At 40.4% G+C, this 15,898-nt stretch overlaps 1 protein-coding gene across 3 annotated transcripts; it reads left to right on the forward strand.

Annotated features, from left to right (window-relative positions):
• Positions 1-744: 744 nt before the first annotated feature.
• LOC308605933 (uncharacterized protein) lies at positions 745-10,295 on the forward strand. Of its 3 annotated transcripts, XM_081216318.1 has the most exons (3): positions 745-814; positions 3,951-4,077; positions 7,700-10,295. In XM_081216318.1, exons 1-3 carry the CDS (start codon positions 800-802, stop codon positions 9,127-9,129), a joined length of 1,572 nt encoding a protein of 523 aa, XP_081072444.1. In that variant the 5' UTR covers positions 745-799; the 3' UTR covers positions 9,130-10,295. The 3 variants fall into 3 exon arrangements, with proteins under 3 accessions (XP_081072444.1, XP_081072445.1, XP_081072446.1); XM_081216319.1 differs by lacking the exon at positions 745-814 and having other exon boundaries at positions 4,042-4,118; XM_081216320.1 differs by lacking the exons at positions 745-814; positions 3,951-4,077 and adding an exon at positions 5,987-6,151.
• Positions 10,296-15,898: the final 5,603 nt, after the last annotated feature.

The raw sequence follows: 15,898 nt of genomic DNA on the forward strand, positions 1-15,898 counted from the left end.
TTCTCTGACCACCGCCCTCCCAGTTAACATGCCAGCCACACCCTCACCCCCACCTCTGGTCCATGACGCCCGCTCTGCACGTTTCCTCCTCCTGCTGCTCCGTCCACTGGCTGAGCCCTGGTGACAGCAGTTCACCACGGGTCGAAACGAGACGGAAAGAAGGTGGGAGACGGAAAGAAGGTGGGAGACGGGCCGGCTTGCCCCCCGGCTTCACGTGACACGGATGAGGCATTTTGCAGACGCTTTGTACCCCTCCCCCCATCAAAGAGTCTCGTCCAGTTTAGCTGGGTGGGGCATGGCCCCAGAAATGTTTTAAGGTGCCCCCAAAGGACTCTGATCTGTGGCCTGCACTGAGCACCAGGGCTCTGGATCTTCCCTTTCTGAGGCTGAGATGAGCCCTTGGGAGAGGCAAGGGGACCCTGCTCTGCGTGGGGATGGATCGGGGCTGGTCTGTGACCTGCAGGGGATCGTCGGGTCCCGCTGAGGTGCCCGCTGCTGCTGGGGACGTGAGGGCCTCACCAGGAGGGGAGCGTGATGTGAAGGAAAGGGTGGGAAACTCACCTGTTGGTCTGTGTGGGAGTTACTGTCCTGAGTCCCCTCCTGGGACGGGGCAGCAGAGGACTGTCTGTCCCACGTGCTGAGGGCTTCCCTGTGTGTGTGGTGGTGACTCAGGAAGGGGGTGTGTCGATTCTGAGCATTAAACAGCATCTTTTCCACTTTCAGGATCGACCTCTAAAGACTCACGTTGTCTGAGGAAGAAGCCCTGAAGAGGAGGGAGAGGAGAGAAGGAGAGTCAGGAATGGCTCTTTCTCAGGTAAAGTCATTTTCTCAGTTGATTTCTCTGTCCTTCCTGAAATGCCCTTCTTTGGACTCACTGATCTTGTCTGACTCTGAAGTGTCCTGCCTGACACCTGTACAGTCACAGTCACCCGGGTCCTTCCCTCAGAACCTGTCATCTCCACTTAGATTCTGTCTCATGAGGACCCAGTGATGTGGAACTTGAAGAAGCTCCATTGTGGTCATCAAGAGACAACTCTTATTTCAGTAAATTTAAGTGTGTATATGTGTGTGTATGAGTGCATGGATGCTCAAGCCCATGGTTCTTATAAAATACATATCATTATTTCTAAATAAGTTAGGTATGGGAATTCCCTGGCGGTCCAGTGGTTAAGACTCCACGCTTCCACTGCAGGGGGCACAGGTTCAATCCCTGGTTGGGGACCTAAGATCCCACAAGCTGCGTGGTGCGGCCAAAAAAATTATAAATAAATAAATAAATAAACTTAAAAAAAGTTACATATTATTTAGTTGTTGAAATTACATCATATGTATTTTTCATTGCGTTAAATTTTTTCTACACTATGACATTAATGAGTTAAATAGTTATAAAAAGAGTAACATGTATGTGCGTGTGTGTGCATGTCTGCATGATGACATTTTATGTAGTTCTAGGTTGTTAGCCTTGAACTTGTTTCAGGTTTCCTCAGGGAACCCTCTGTCAATGTACCTTTGATGCTTTTATATGACTTAAATTCTTTACATTTAAATTCAGAATCTAAACACCTGGGTTTATATGTTTGTTCTACCATCTTTAGCAGTTTGACCTGAGGCAAATTTCTTAGAATGTCGGTGATACAGCTGTCTCTGCCTTAAGATGGATGGGACCAGATCTTTTTTTTTTTTTTAATTTAAAAAAATTGTTTTAAATTTTATATTGGAGTATAGTTGATTAACAATGTTGTGTTAGTTTCAGGTGTACAACAAAGTGATTCAGTTATACATACACAGGTATCTGTTCTTTTTCAAATTCTTTTCCCATTTAGGTGATTACAGAGTATTGGGCAGGGTCGCTTGTGCTATACAGTAGGTTCTTGTTGGTTATCTATTTTATTTTTTTTAATTTATGTATTTATTTATTTATTTTTGGCTGCGTTGGGTCTTCGTTGCTGCGCATGGGCTTTTCTCTAGTTGCAGGGAGCGGGGGCTACTCTTCGTTGCGGTGCGTGGGCTTCTCATTGTGGTGGCCTTTCTTGTTGTGGAGCACGGGCTCTAGGCGTGCAGGCTCAGTAGTTGTGGCTCGTGGGCTCTAGGGCGCAGGCTCAGTAGTTGTGGCGCACAGGCTTAGTTGCTCCGTGGCATGTAGGATCTTCCCAGACCAGGGCTTGAACCCGTGTCCCCTGCATTGGCAGGCGGATTCTCAACCACTGCGCCACCAGGGCAGTCCCTGGTTATCTATTTTAAACATAGCACTGTGTGTATTGTCAATCCGAAACTCCCAATTTATCCCTCCCCCACCCACCAGATCTTTTTATTATGTTTTTTTTAATTTTACTTATTTATATATTTTAAAAATAATTTTTATTGGAGTATAGTTGATTTACAGTGTTGTGTTAGTTTCAGGTGTGCAGCAAAGTGAATCAGTTATACATATACATATATCAATTCTTTTTCAGATTCTTTTCCCATGTAGGTTATTACAGACTGTTGAGTAAAGTTCCCTGTGCTATACAGTAGGTCCTTGTTGGTTATCTGTTTTATATGCAGTAGTGTGTGTATGTTAATCCCAAACTCCTAATTTATCCCCACCCCCACCCCCCCTTTCCCCTTTGGTAACCATAAGTTTGTTTTCTATGTCTGTGAGTCTCTTTCTGTTTTGTTTATTTATTTAGTTTAATATTTTAATTTTACTGGAATATAGTTGATTTACAATGTTGTTACTTTCAGGTGTGCAGAAAAGTGAATCGGTTATACATGTATCCACTCTTTTTTTGATTCTTTTCAAAATTTCTTTTTAATTTTTTAAATTAATTTTTATTAGAGTAGAGTTGGTTTATAATGTGTTAGTTTCTACTGTACAGCAAAATGAATCAGCTATACATATACATATATCCCCTCTTTCTTGGATTTCTTTCCCATTTACGTCACCACAGTGCATTAAGTAGAGTTTCCTGTGCTATACAGTATGTTCTCATTAGTTATCTATTTTATATGTAGTATCAATAGTGTATATGTGTTAATCCCAATCTCCCAATTCCTCCCACTCCCCCCCTTTTCCCCCTTGGTATCCATACATTTGTTTTCTACATCTGTGTCTCTATTTCTGCTTTGCAAATAAGATCATCTATACCATTTTTCTAGATTCCACATATATACATTAATATATGATACTTGTTTTTCTCTTTCTGACTTACGTCACGCTGTATGACAGTCTCTAGGTCCATCCATGTCTCTACAAGTGATCCAATTTCATTCCTTTTTATGGCGGAGTAATATCCCATTGTATATATGTACCACATCTTCTTTATCCATTCCTCTCTTGATGGACATTTAGGTTGCTTCCATGTCCTGGCCATTGTAAATAGTGCTGCTGTGAACATTGGGGTGCCTGTGTCCTTCTGAGTTATGGTTTTCTCAGGGCATATGCCCAGTAGTGGGATCGCTGGGTCAGATATTTTTTAATTTGGTATTACGTTATTATACGAGTTAGTACATGCAAAGCATTTAGAGGAATGCGTAGCACATGAGAAGTGTTCAAACGCTTTTTGAGATTACTGTTGCTGTCATCACAGTTTCTTTAAAGCCACTATAGACATTGTCATCTTTGAAGACGTCATTCCTGCTCTTGTTCCTCTAGACATTGAATATAACTTGGTGTGTGGAGCATATCTCACATTTCTATTCAGATAATCCTGTGTTGATTGTGTGTGTTTCTTGTATTGTCCACAAAAATGGGAAGTCCACACTGATGTAGAGGCTATCATAACCTCTTATGGAGAAGTATAATAAACCAAAATTAGGGACACATAACTTGCTCAAAAATACCATAAGTGGATCTGTAACAATACTCACTTCAGTCTAATCGATCCTTTCCCCTCTCTCTCCTCTTCTCATTTTGTGTGAAAATAAGGACTCTTCTCATGGCCCGTTGGTGAAATGTGTTTTCATTTCAGGCACAGTTGACATTCAAGGATGTGGCCATCGAATTCACTCAGGAGGAGTGGGAATGCCTGGACCCTGCTCAGAGGGCCTTGTACAGGGACGTGATGTTGGAGACCTACAGGAACCTGATCTCCCTGGGTGAGGATAACTTCCCTCCAGCAGTCGGGACCTGTCCTTGGGTATCTTTGCATTTTCCCTTGTGTACCTCTTGGGAACCCCTACATTGCCTGCCTGAGATCAAAGCCCTGTTGACTCAGAAATGAAAAGCTTCATAATGTAGCATGAGGACTTTGAACTTGTCCTTTCTTCGTATGATCTTCCCATTTCATGATCAAGGGTGATTCCAGAGCTTAAATATGCATAAAATCTTATGGCAAACTTAAAATATCCAGTTCCCTCTTTTCTACCCCTGTGCTTTTGATTCAGTAGTTCTTGGAAGAGAGCTAGATGTCTGCATATTATACTATGCTCTGTGCGTTTAGGACACAATCAGTGGGTGAATTTTTGAAATTGTTTGTTTAGCTTTATTGAGATATAGTTGTCAAATAAAATTGTAATATATTTAAAGTGTACAACGCGATGATTTGATACACATATACATTGTGAAAGGATTCCCATCAAGTTAATTAACATAAGTTACCTCACATACTTTTTTTTTTTCTTGGGGAGAACACTTAAGTTCTACTCTCATAGCACATTTTAGTTTTATAGTATTATCCACTATAGTCATCAAGTTTTACGTGAAATTTTCAGACCTCATTCATCTTGTGACGGAAATTGTGTGCCCTTTTATCAACCTCTCCCCATTTCCATAACCCCCAGCCCCAGGCAGCAGTTATTCTACTCTGTGTTTCTAGACCTGGTTTCTTCCCTCATCATTGTACTTCCTCCCATTGATTGACTGATTGATGACTGCACCGGGTCTTAGTTGCGGCATGCGGGCTCCTTACTAGCAGCATGCATGCGCTATCTAGTTCCCTGACCAGGGATTGAACCCAGGACCCCTGCATTGGGAGCGCAGAGTCTTACCCACTGGACCACCAGGGAAGCCCCTGCACTCCCTTCCTTTTAGATCTCTTCCTTTTTGCCCCATGTCCTATAGTTAAGAATGGGACAATATTATGCTACTTGCTAAGTCAGTTTCTCTTTTTTCCTAAGTCACTTTTAAGTGTCCGAATGCATTTATCTTCCCACAGGTTGGCAAGTACACACACTGCCCACATGCCCGTTACTCCCTAGCCTCTACGCTTTTTAACTTTTTTTATTCTCTTTTTTTTTAATTGAAGTGTACTTGATTTACAATGTGTTAATTTCTGCTGTTCAGCAGAGTGATTCAGTTATATATATACATATACATTCTTTTTCACATTGTTTTCCATTATGGTTTACCCCAGGTTATTGAATATAGTTCCCTTGCTTATTTTTCAAAACACATTGTTTTCTTAGTTTTGAGAGTTCTTTCTATAACCTGGACACAAGTCCATGATGAGATATCTATCGTGCAAATACTTTCCCCTAGTCTGTAGCTGGTGTTTTCATTTTCTTAACAGTGTCTTTTTAAAAAAACTTTTTAAAAATTGAAGTATAGTTGGGAATTCCCTGAAGGTCCAGTGGTTAGGACTCTGCACTCTCAATGCTGAGGGCCCAGTTTCAATCCCTGGTCGGGGAACTAAGATCTTGCAAGCCGCTTGGCCAAAAAAAAAAAAAAAATTGAAGTATAGTTGATTTACAGTGTTGTGTTAATTTCTGCTGTACAGCAAAGTGATTCAGTTATACCTATGTATACATCCTTTTTTATATTCTTTTCCATTATGATTTATCACACAATATTGAGTATAGTTCCCTGTGCTGTACAGTAGGACTTTGTTGTCTATTCATTCTGTATATAGTAGTTTGCATCTGCTAATCCCAAACTCCCAATCCATATCTCCCCCGCTCACCCTCCCTCTTGGCAACCACATGTCTGTTCTCTATGTCTGTGAGTCTGTTTCTGTTTCATTTGTGCCTTTTTTTTTTTTTTTTTTTTTTGCCGTGTGGCTTGCAGGATCTTAGTTCCTCCACCAGGGATTGAACCCTCACCCTCAGCAGTGAAAGCACAGAGTCCTAACCACTGGACCACCAGGGAAGTCCCATGTACCATATTTTAGATTCCATATATGAGTGATATCACATGGTATTTGTCTTTCTCTTTCAAAAAGTCAGTGGTCTTAAGGTAAATTTCAGTTCCCGTTTTGTGTTGGTTCTGGAACAGAAGCCCTTGCTTTTTTTTTTCTTCAGAAGGATTTGTTGAGAATTTCACAAACAATAGTTTCGTATAATTGCGGTTACTTATTATTTATACCCTGGTTTTATCATAGCTTACTAGAATGTTTTATTTACTAATTTTCTTTTTTTAATTGAAGTATAGTTGATTTACAATGTTGTGTTAATTACTGCTGTCCAGCAGAGTGACTGAGTCATACCTACACATATATACATTCTTTTCCATCATGTTTTATCACTGTTTGCTAATTTTCATTATGATTTATAGATGATGGCTTTTCAGTGGGTATTATGCAGTATAACTGACTCACATCACTGGTTAGTGTTGCAGAATGGCCATTCTGAGTGAATATAGTTCTATGACTCTTATAACTGGTATTCAGAGAATTACTGTATTTTTATAACATTGTTTTTTTTTTTTTTTTTTTTTTTTTTTTTGCGTTATGCGGGCCTCTCACTGTTGTGGCCTCTCCCCTTGCGGAGCGCAGGCTCCGGACGCACAGGCTCAGCGGCCATGGCTCACGGGCCCAGCCGCTCCGCGGCATGTGGGATCCTCCCAGACCGGGGCACGAACCCGTGTCCCCTGCATCGGCAGGCGGACTCTCAACCACTGCGCCACCAGGGAAGCCCTATAACATTGTTTTATTAAACTTCATTTCCACTTCTAAACTGCCATTTATTTATATTACTCATTAGTTAAAATTATGGCTTATTTACCATTAGAGTACTGTGCTTTAGCACTTATTGGTACACAATCGATATGCAGTAAATATGTGTAATATCTTTATCTCTTCAAATCTGAAGCCGCCATATGTTTTCTGTGAAGTGGTATGTGCTTTGGGGTCATGGTACAAAAATACCCCTCTTTCAGGGCTAACATGGGTACACTATGGGTGTTTCAGCCATTGATTGTTTAAAGTAGGCTTCCCTAAAATTAATTTGAAATACATGTAATCACCCTTTCTCTCTTTTTTTTCCCCTAATTTATTCATTTTTGGCTGCGTTGGGTCTTCATTGCTGCACGTGGGCTTTCTCTAGTTGCGGTGAGCGGGGGCTACTCTTCGTTGCAGTGCGCGGGCTTCTCATTGTGGTGGCTTCTCTTGTTGTGGAGCATGGGCTCTAGGCACGCGGGCTTCAGTAGTTGTGGCACGTGGGCTCAGTAGTTGTGGCTCGCGGACTCGAATTCAGGCTCAGTAGTTGTGGCGCATGGGCTTAGTTGCTCTGTGGCATGTGGGATCTTCCCGGACCAGGGATCGAACCGTGTCCCCTGCATTGGCAGGCAGCTTCCTAACCACTGTGCCACCAGGGAAGTCCCACCCTTTCTTTATGAAAGAATCTCATTCCCTTTGTGTTCCTAAAAACTGAAGATCATGGTTGCAACATTTCTTAACTGTTCAAAATATGTAGTACTTCTGATATGATATTATGTTCTTCAATATGAAATATTTCTTTCCAAACTGTAATTAATAGGAGACATACGATTCTTTATGTCTTGTAGATACCTCTCTTAAATGTGTGATCAAGGAATCAGCACCAAAAGAGAACAGTCATACAGGGGAAATGTTGCAAACAGTGTTGTTGGAAAGACATGAAAGCTGTGAGACTGAGGACTATGGCTATAGGGAAATCCAGAAAAATATGTGTGACTTTGAGTACCAGTGGAGAAATGACAAAAGAAATTACAGAGGAGTGCCTGTCACCTGTAAACAAAATCTTACTGGTAGAAGAGATCAACATGGTAGAAGAGATGAAGGAAACAAGCCTATTGAAAACAGGCTCGGACTAAGCTTTCAGTCACATCTGGCCGAACTGCAGATATTTCCAACTGAAGGGCAATTTTATGCGTATCATCAAGTTGAGAAGTCTAACAACAGTGGTTCCTCATTTTCAGTACTTCAGAGAATTCTTCCCAGTGTCCAAACCAACATTTTTAATGAATATGGGAATGATTTCTGGCATTCTTCATTACTCACACAAGACCAGAAAGCATACATTAGGGAAAAACCTTACAAATGTGATGAGTATGACAAAGCAGTTAATCATGGCTCACATCTCACTAACCATCAGGTAATCTACACAGGTGTGAAACCTTACAAATGTAATGTATGTGGCAAAGCCTTTAATCAGAGCTCACATCTCACTAGACATCAAAGAATCCACACAAGAGGGAAACATCACAAGTGTGAGGAATGTGGTAAGGGCTTCAGTTACAGTTCACACCTTGTACGTCATCGCAGAATTCATACCGGAGAGAAACCCTACCAGTGTGGCGAGTGTGACAAAGCCTTTAGTGTGTATTCAAGTCTTATTTATCATCAGGTTGTCCATACTAGAGAGAAACCTTACAAATGTAATGAGTGTGGCAAAGTCTTTAGTCAGAGTTCAAGCCTTACTAATCATCGCAGGATTCATACTGGAGAGAAACCATACAAATGTAATAAATGTGGCAAAGCCTTTAATCAGAGGTCCCACCTCACTCGACATCAGGTCATGCACACTGGAGAGAAACCCTACAAATGTAGTGAGTGTGGGAAGGTCTTCACTCAAAACTCAAGCCTCGTAAGTCATCGGAGAATTCATACTGGGGAGAAGCCATACAAATGCAACGAGTGCGGCAAAGCATTTGGTGTGTATTCAAGTCTTAATTATCATCAGGTCACCCATACTAGAGAGAAACCTTACAAATGTAATGAGTGTGGCAAGGTCTTCAGTCAGAGTTCAAGCCTTCCTAGTCATCGCCGGATTCATACCGGAGAGAAACCTTACAAATGTAATCAGTGTGGCAAATCCTTTATTCATTGCTCAAACTTCAACAGACATAAGAAAATTCACACTGGAGAGAAACCTTACCGATGCAGTGAGTGTGGCAAGGTCTTCACTCAAAACTCAAGCCTTGTAAGTCATCGGAGAATTCATGCTAGAGAGTAACCTGACCAATGTATGTAACGAGTGTGGCAAAATAACACAAATTCAAGCATGGATTGACACCAGAGAGTCCACACTAAAGAGAAATTACATCAGTGTAACACATAGGACAGAGGACTTGTACAGACTTCGCAACTCACTAGACATCAGCATATACATCATTGATGAAGCCACAAGAATGTAATGTGTGTATAAAGGCTCTCATCTGTAGATCAAAGCTACAGAACATCGCAAGATTCCTACTGGGGAGCAGCCTTACAAATGTAATGAATGTGGGAAGGCTTTTTATTAAACATTCATGGCTTTGATGTCATGAGAGGATTTATACCTGAGAGAAACCAGGGAAATTTACTGAATGTGGAAAGGCCTTGAAGCAACAGTGTCCCCTCAGGATTCACCAAAGAATTCATAATGGAAAGAAACCTTACAAACGTAATGAATATTTAACATTTCTTCAAGACTTTTCACAACAGAATCCACATCAGAGCATTCACATGAGGAATAACTAAGTCTCAAGTTTAGTCTGAAATGTTGCATACTGCAGAATAAAATTAAAAGTCAAAATATGTTAAAACTTAGGTAGATATATAGATAGATCCTGAGGATGTTATCCTATGGTTTCTTTTCTAAATCTCTTATAATTTAAAGTAGTATGGTTTTACATTTCACGTTTAAAGCTATGACCAAGTTTGAGCTAATATTTGTATAGGTGTGAAGTTTTGGTGGAGAGTCTTTCTTTTTTTTTTTCCTAGTATGGAAGATCAGTTGATATGGTGTAATTTTTTCAGATTCTTGCTTCATTCAGTTTTCTTGGTACCTTTGTCAAAACTCAGTTGCAAGTAATTGTGTGGGGCTATTTCTGGGTTCTCTGTTTTGTTCCCTCGTTCTGTATGTCTCACTCCACAAATATCAGTCTTGATTACTTTTTATCTTATTAGAAGTTTTGAATTGAATGAGTGATTCCAACCAATTTATTCTTCTTAAGATATTTTAGCTATTCTAGTTCCTTTGCCTTTCCATATAAGTTTTAGAAAAATCTTGTTTGTGCCTACAAAATATCTTGATAGAAAATGCATTAAGCCTGTCTATCAGTTTGCGATCATTTGACATCATTTCTATATTATGCCTTCCAATAAATGGCTGTAGTATGTCTATTTATTTGTCTGATCTTTGGTTTCTTTCACCAATATTTTATAGATTTCAGCATCAAAATCCCATCAACGTTTTGTTTGATTAACACATTTCTACTTCTTTTTTGAATAATCGGACATGTTATTTTTAACTTGTTTCCATGCGTTAATTGCTACTATATAGAAATACAATAGATTTTTGAATGTTGATCTTGTATCCTTAGAATTTACTAGTCTCACTTATTCTAGAGGTATTCATAGATGACTTGGACTTGTCTGTATATATCATTTCATTAGTTTCCTAATGCAGCTTGTTGACGAAAATTCAATTATCTATCAAGAAGAAGAAGAAAAAAGAGAATTTTATGCACGCCAAATTGAGGGCTATAATCCAGGAAGCAGATTCTCAGAAAGCTCTGAGAACTGTTCCAGCTGTTAGAGTTCAAGGTACAGTCATACACATTTTTGAGACAAAGGATCGTGCATCAAAATGACATACTGATATTTTACATAAAGTTCACCAAGGATACGTAGTCCAGGTGAGTACATACAACAACGCGAGCAGCAAGTCACCATGGCCCCCTACAGAGTTGGGAAAGGACGCTATTCTTTTAAGAAGTTAAATTGCTAGTGTCGAAAGGAAAAAAATTTGACCTTTCCGGTTGGTGGGCAGGCACTCCCACGTTTGAGGATCTGTGGTTAATGTGTGATGCAGATGCACACTGCACACTCGGGAGGGAGGAGGCCCAAACAGAGAATTTTATGTTAATGTTTTTCTTGTCTTGCCTTAAAATATAAATTTTATTTCATCAGGCGGTAAGAAATTACCACAAACTAGGTGGATTAAAACAATAAAATTTATTCTCTTTCAGTTCAGGTCAGACGTCTAAAATGGGTATGTTAACAGAACTGTAACCCTGACATTCCAGGGAGGAATTTATTTCCTTGCACTTGCAAATTCTGCAGCCTGCTTATATGCTTTGCCACTTCATCCATCGTCAAAGTCAGCCAGGTACCATCTTAATATCTTTTTATCTCCGTCCTGCTTCCACCACACTAGCAACTTCTATGTGGCCAAGTCCGACGGCATCCTTCTTATTCAACCCCTTCTGATTATACCATGTTTATCGGATAATCCAGGGTAATCTTTCATCTCAAGATCCTTAACACTTGAAGGTTACAGGGGTGAGCATGTGGCTGTCCTTTGGTGGCGGGAGGTGATTGTTCAACCCACCACCACAATGATACCTCCTGCTGATGGATACACTATTATATCTTCTTTCTGACCTTTATCACTTCTATTTCCTTTTATTCCCTTATTTCATTGGCCGTAACTTCTAATTGCATGTTGACTAACAGTGGTAAAAGCGGACATACTTGTCTTATCCTCAGTCTCTGTGGGGGAAGCATTCAGTCTTTCACCATTAAGAATGATTTTGTAAGGTAAGCTTTCTTAGGTGTTCTTTATTGAGTTGAGGAAATTTCCCTCTATTCCTGGTTCTCTGAAAGCTTAAACTGAGTGTTGAATATTGTCAAATGCTTCTTCTGCATCAGTTGATAGGATGCTATGATTTTTCCACTGTAATCTGTTGCTACTGTGATTTATGTTGGTTTTTAAACGTTAAAACAGCCTTGCATCCCTCAAGTGAACCCCTTTTGGTCTTCGTGTACAGTTCTTTCTATATATTGTTTGTTTGTTTTAAATATTTATTTATTTGGCTGTACCAGGTCTTAGTTGCGGCACACGGGATCTCTAGTTGCAGCATGTGGGATCTAGTTCCCTGACCAGGGATCGAACCTGGGCCCCCTGAATTGGGAGTTTGGAGTCTTAGCCACTGGACCACGAGGGCAGTCCCTCTTTCTATATATTGCTAATTTCTATCACTAATATTTTGTAAGAATTTTTGCTTTTTTTTTTTTTTTTTTTGCAGTACGCAGGCCTCTCACTGCTGTGGCCTCTCCCGCCGCGGAGCACAGGCTCCAGTCGCGCAGGCTCAGCGGCCATGGCTCAGGGGCCCAGCCGCTCCGTGGCATGTGGGATCCTCCCAGACCGGGGCACGGACCCGCGTCCCCCGCATCAACAGGCGGACTCTCAACCACTGCGCCACCAGGGAAGCCCCTGCATATTTTTTTATGTGGGATTTAGTTAGTAGTTATTGCTTTCTTCAAGTGCTTTTATTTTTGTTACCGTGGTAATAGTAGTCTCAGAAATTGAGTTAAAAAGTATTCATGGTCTATTTTCTGGAAGAAATTGTATACAAATACTGTTTTTCTTCACTCATTTGATAGAATTGCCTAGTGTCACCAGTTGAGTCTAGCAATAAGTTTGGGAGGGGCACTTTTTTTTGAGGTAAGAACACTTAACATGAGTACTACCATGTACAGTATTGTTAGCTATAGGTAGTATGTCATATTGTAGATCTCCAGTACTTATTTATCTTGTATAACTGAAACTTTGTACCCTTTGAACACCATCTCCCCATTTCCCTCTCCGCTAACCCCTGGCAACCAACATGCTACTCTGATTCTATGAGTTTGACTATCTTAGGTTCCACATAAAAGTGAGATCATACAGTATTTTTCTCCATCAGTCTTGTTTCACTTAGCATAGAGTCCTCCAGAGCTCTCCATGTTGTTGAACAGGATTTCCTTCTTTGTTAAGACTGAATAAGATTGCATTGTATGTTTATAAAACATTTTCTTTATCCATTCTTGTGTTGATGCTCATTTAAGTTGTTTCTATACTTTGATTATTGTGAATAATGCTGCATTGAACATAGGAGTACTGGTACTTCTATGAGATCCTGATTTTATTTCCTTTGGATATGTTACCAGCAGTGGGATTGCTGGGTCATATGGTAGTTCTATTTATAATTTTTGGAGAACCCACCATACTGTTTTCTGTAGTGCCTGTACCACTGTTCCCTTTTCTCAAACATCCTTGGCAACATTTGTTATCATTTGTCTCTTTAAGAATCATCTTAGGGACTTCCTGGTGGTGCAGTGGTTAAGAATCCGCCTGCCAATGCAGGGGACATGGGTTTGAGCCCTGTTCCGGGAAGATCCCACATGCCATGGAGCAACTAAGCCCATGCGCCACAACTACTGAGCCTGCTCTCTAGAGCCTGCAAGCCACAACTATTGAAGCCCGTGCGCCTAGAGCCTGTGGTCCGCAGCAAGAGAAGCCACCGCAATGAGAAGCCTGCACACCACAACAAAGAGTAGCCCCCGCTCTCTGAAACTAGAGAAAGCCCGCGTACAACAACGAAGACCCAATGCAGCCAAAAAATAAATAAATAAATAAGTATATAAATAAATTTATTTATTAAAAAAATAAATAATAAGCATTCTAACAAGTATGAAATGATACAGCATGGTGGCTTTGATTTGCTTTTCCCTGATTAGTGATGTTGGGTATCTTTTCATATACCTGCTGACCATTTGTATGTCTTCTTTTGAGAAATGTCTGTTTAGGTCCTTTGCCCATTTTTTAATTGCATTATTTGGGGGAGGTTTGCTATTGAGATGAGTTCCTTACATATTTTGGATATTAACCCCCTATCAAATATATGGTTTGCAAATATTTTCTCCCATTCTGTAGATTGCCTTTTCACTCTTTTTTTTAATTTTATTATTATTTTTTTAAATATTTATTTATTTATTTATTTGGCTGTACCTGTCTTAGTTGTGGCATGAAGGATCTTTAGTTGTGGCATGCAGGATCTAGTTCCCTGACCAGGTATCGAACCTGGGCCCCCTGCATTAGGAATGTGGAGTCTTAGCCACTGGACCACTAGGGAATTCCCTGCCTTTTCACTCTTTTTTTTTATATATAAATTATTTTATTTATTTGGCTGCATTGGGTCTTTATTGCTGCATACAGGCTTTCTCTAGCTGCGGCGAGCGGGGGCTACTCTTTGTTGCGGTGCGCGGGCTTCTCATTGTGGTGGCTTCTCTTGTTGCAGAGCACGGGCTCTAGGTGTGTGGGCTTCAGTAGTTGTGGCACACAGGCTCAGTAGTTGTGGCACACGGGCTTAGTTGCTCCGCAATATGTGGGATCTTCCCAGACCAGGGTTCGAAACCGTGTCTTCTGCATTGGCAGGTGTATTCTTAACCACTGCGCCACCAGGGAAGTCCCTGCCTTTTCACTCTTGATTGATTATTTGGCTACGCAGAAACTTTTTAGTTTGATGTGGTCACATTTGTCTAGTTAGCTTTGATGTCGAATAAAAAAAATTATTCCACAGGCCGTTGTCAAGAAGCTTTTCTCCTGTTTTCTTCTAGGTGTCTTACAGTTTCAGGTCTGACACTTAAGTATTTAATTCATTTTGATTTGATTTTTTTTTTTTTTTTTTTGCTGTGCCGTGCAGCATGCAGGATCTTAGTTCCCTGACCAGGGATTGAACCCGTGCCCCCTGCAATGGAAGTGCGGAGTCTTAACCACTGGACCTCCAGGGAAGTCCAGTAAGATCTTTTTTAATGATCACTGATCACTTTTTTTTTTTTTTTTGGCGGTACTTGGGCCTCTCAATGATCAAAGGGTACAACGCTTCTGACAACAAACATATGGGGGTTTTCCCCACACCAAGCAGTTCTCCAGCTCTTCGGACACCAACTGTGTGTCCTACAATTGAATTTTGATACCAGCTACTTGGAGTAAGTACAGACTCCAAAGAATTAAGGACTCAGTTGCACAACACTACCCCCACTTCAGATGCCAATCACAAGTCCGAGGCCTCCCATGCTTCTGACCTACTGGCTGTAAATGGCTACAAATTCTACTATACTCTTGAGTAGAAGCGATATTCAGAGATCAATTCTAGATTTATTCCTGACCTAAACAGAAATGCTTGTTAACATTTTTTTAACATCTTTTTTGGAGTATAATTGCTTTACAATGGTGTGTTAGTTTCTGCTGTATAAGAAAGTGAATCAACTATACATACAAATATATCCCCATATGCCCTCCCTCTTGCATCTCCCTCCCACCCTCCCTATCCCATCCCTCTGGGTGGTCACAAAGCACCGAGCTGGTCTCCCTGTGCTATGCGGCTGCTTCCCACTAGCTAGCTATTTTACATTTGGTGGTGTATATAAGTCCATAACACTCTCTCAACATTTGACCATCAATATAAAGTTCTATATTCATTGTTGATGGGCACTATAGATCAGATTAATTTTCCTCCTGATCCTATATGCTGGGTGTATGTTTATTTTATTTTACTTTATTTTAAATTTTATTGAAGTATGGTTGATTTACAATGTTGTGTTGTAGATTTCTATAAATGTAACTGAGTGTTGAAATGTTTCAAGTGCTTCTCTGAAGCTATTGGCATAATAGGGGTCAGTGTTCTCATTGTTCACACCACAGCAGGCTGTGTAATACCACATATATTAAAACATCATATATTACTAGAATAACATCTGCTCAGTCACACTGTGTATTTTAATGATCCATTTTGCATCAAACTTCAGAAGTCAAACTGCTTTTTTTTTGATGTCTTAACATGAGGGATAGAATAGCAGTATTACACATTTTCATATCTTCTGTAGTGAAAAAAGTTTGTAAATGAAGAGAACTGCCAATACCGTGCAAATGTGGGAAATTTTCCTGTAAAACAATCAGTCTTGTTGAGTATTTC

Source organism: Mesoplodon bidens (genome assembly GCF_964165515.1).
Source record: "Mesoplodon bidens genome assembly, chromosome: 18".
Taxonomy (NCBI): Eukaryota; Metazoa; Chordata; class Mammalia; order Artiodactyla; family Ziphiidae; genus Mesoplodon; species Mesoplodon bidens.

What these genes read in the sequence shown, in the direction of transcription:
- LOC308605933 (XM_081216318.1), top strand. An exon ending in CAGGAACCTGATCTCCCTGG is followed by an intron (nt 4,078 to 7,699) that starts GTGAGGATAACT and finishes TATGTCTTGTAG; the next exon opens with ATACCTCTCTTAAATGTGTG.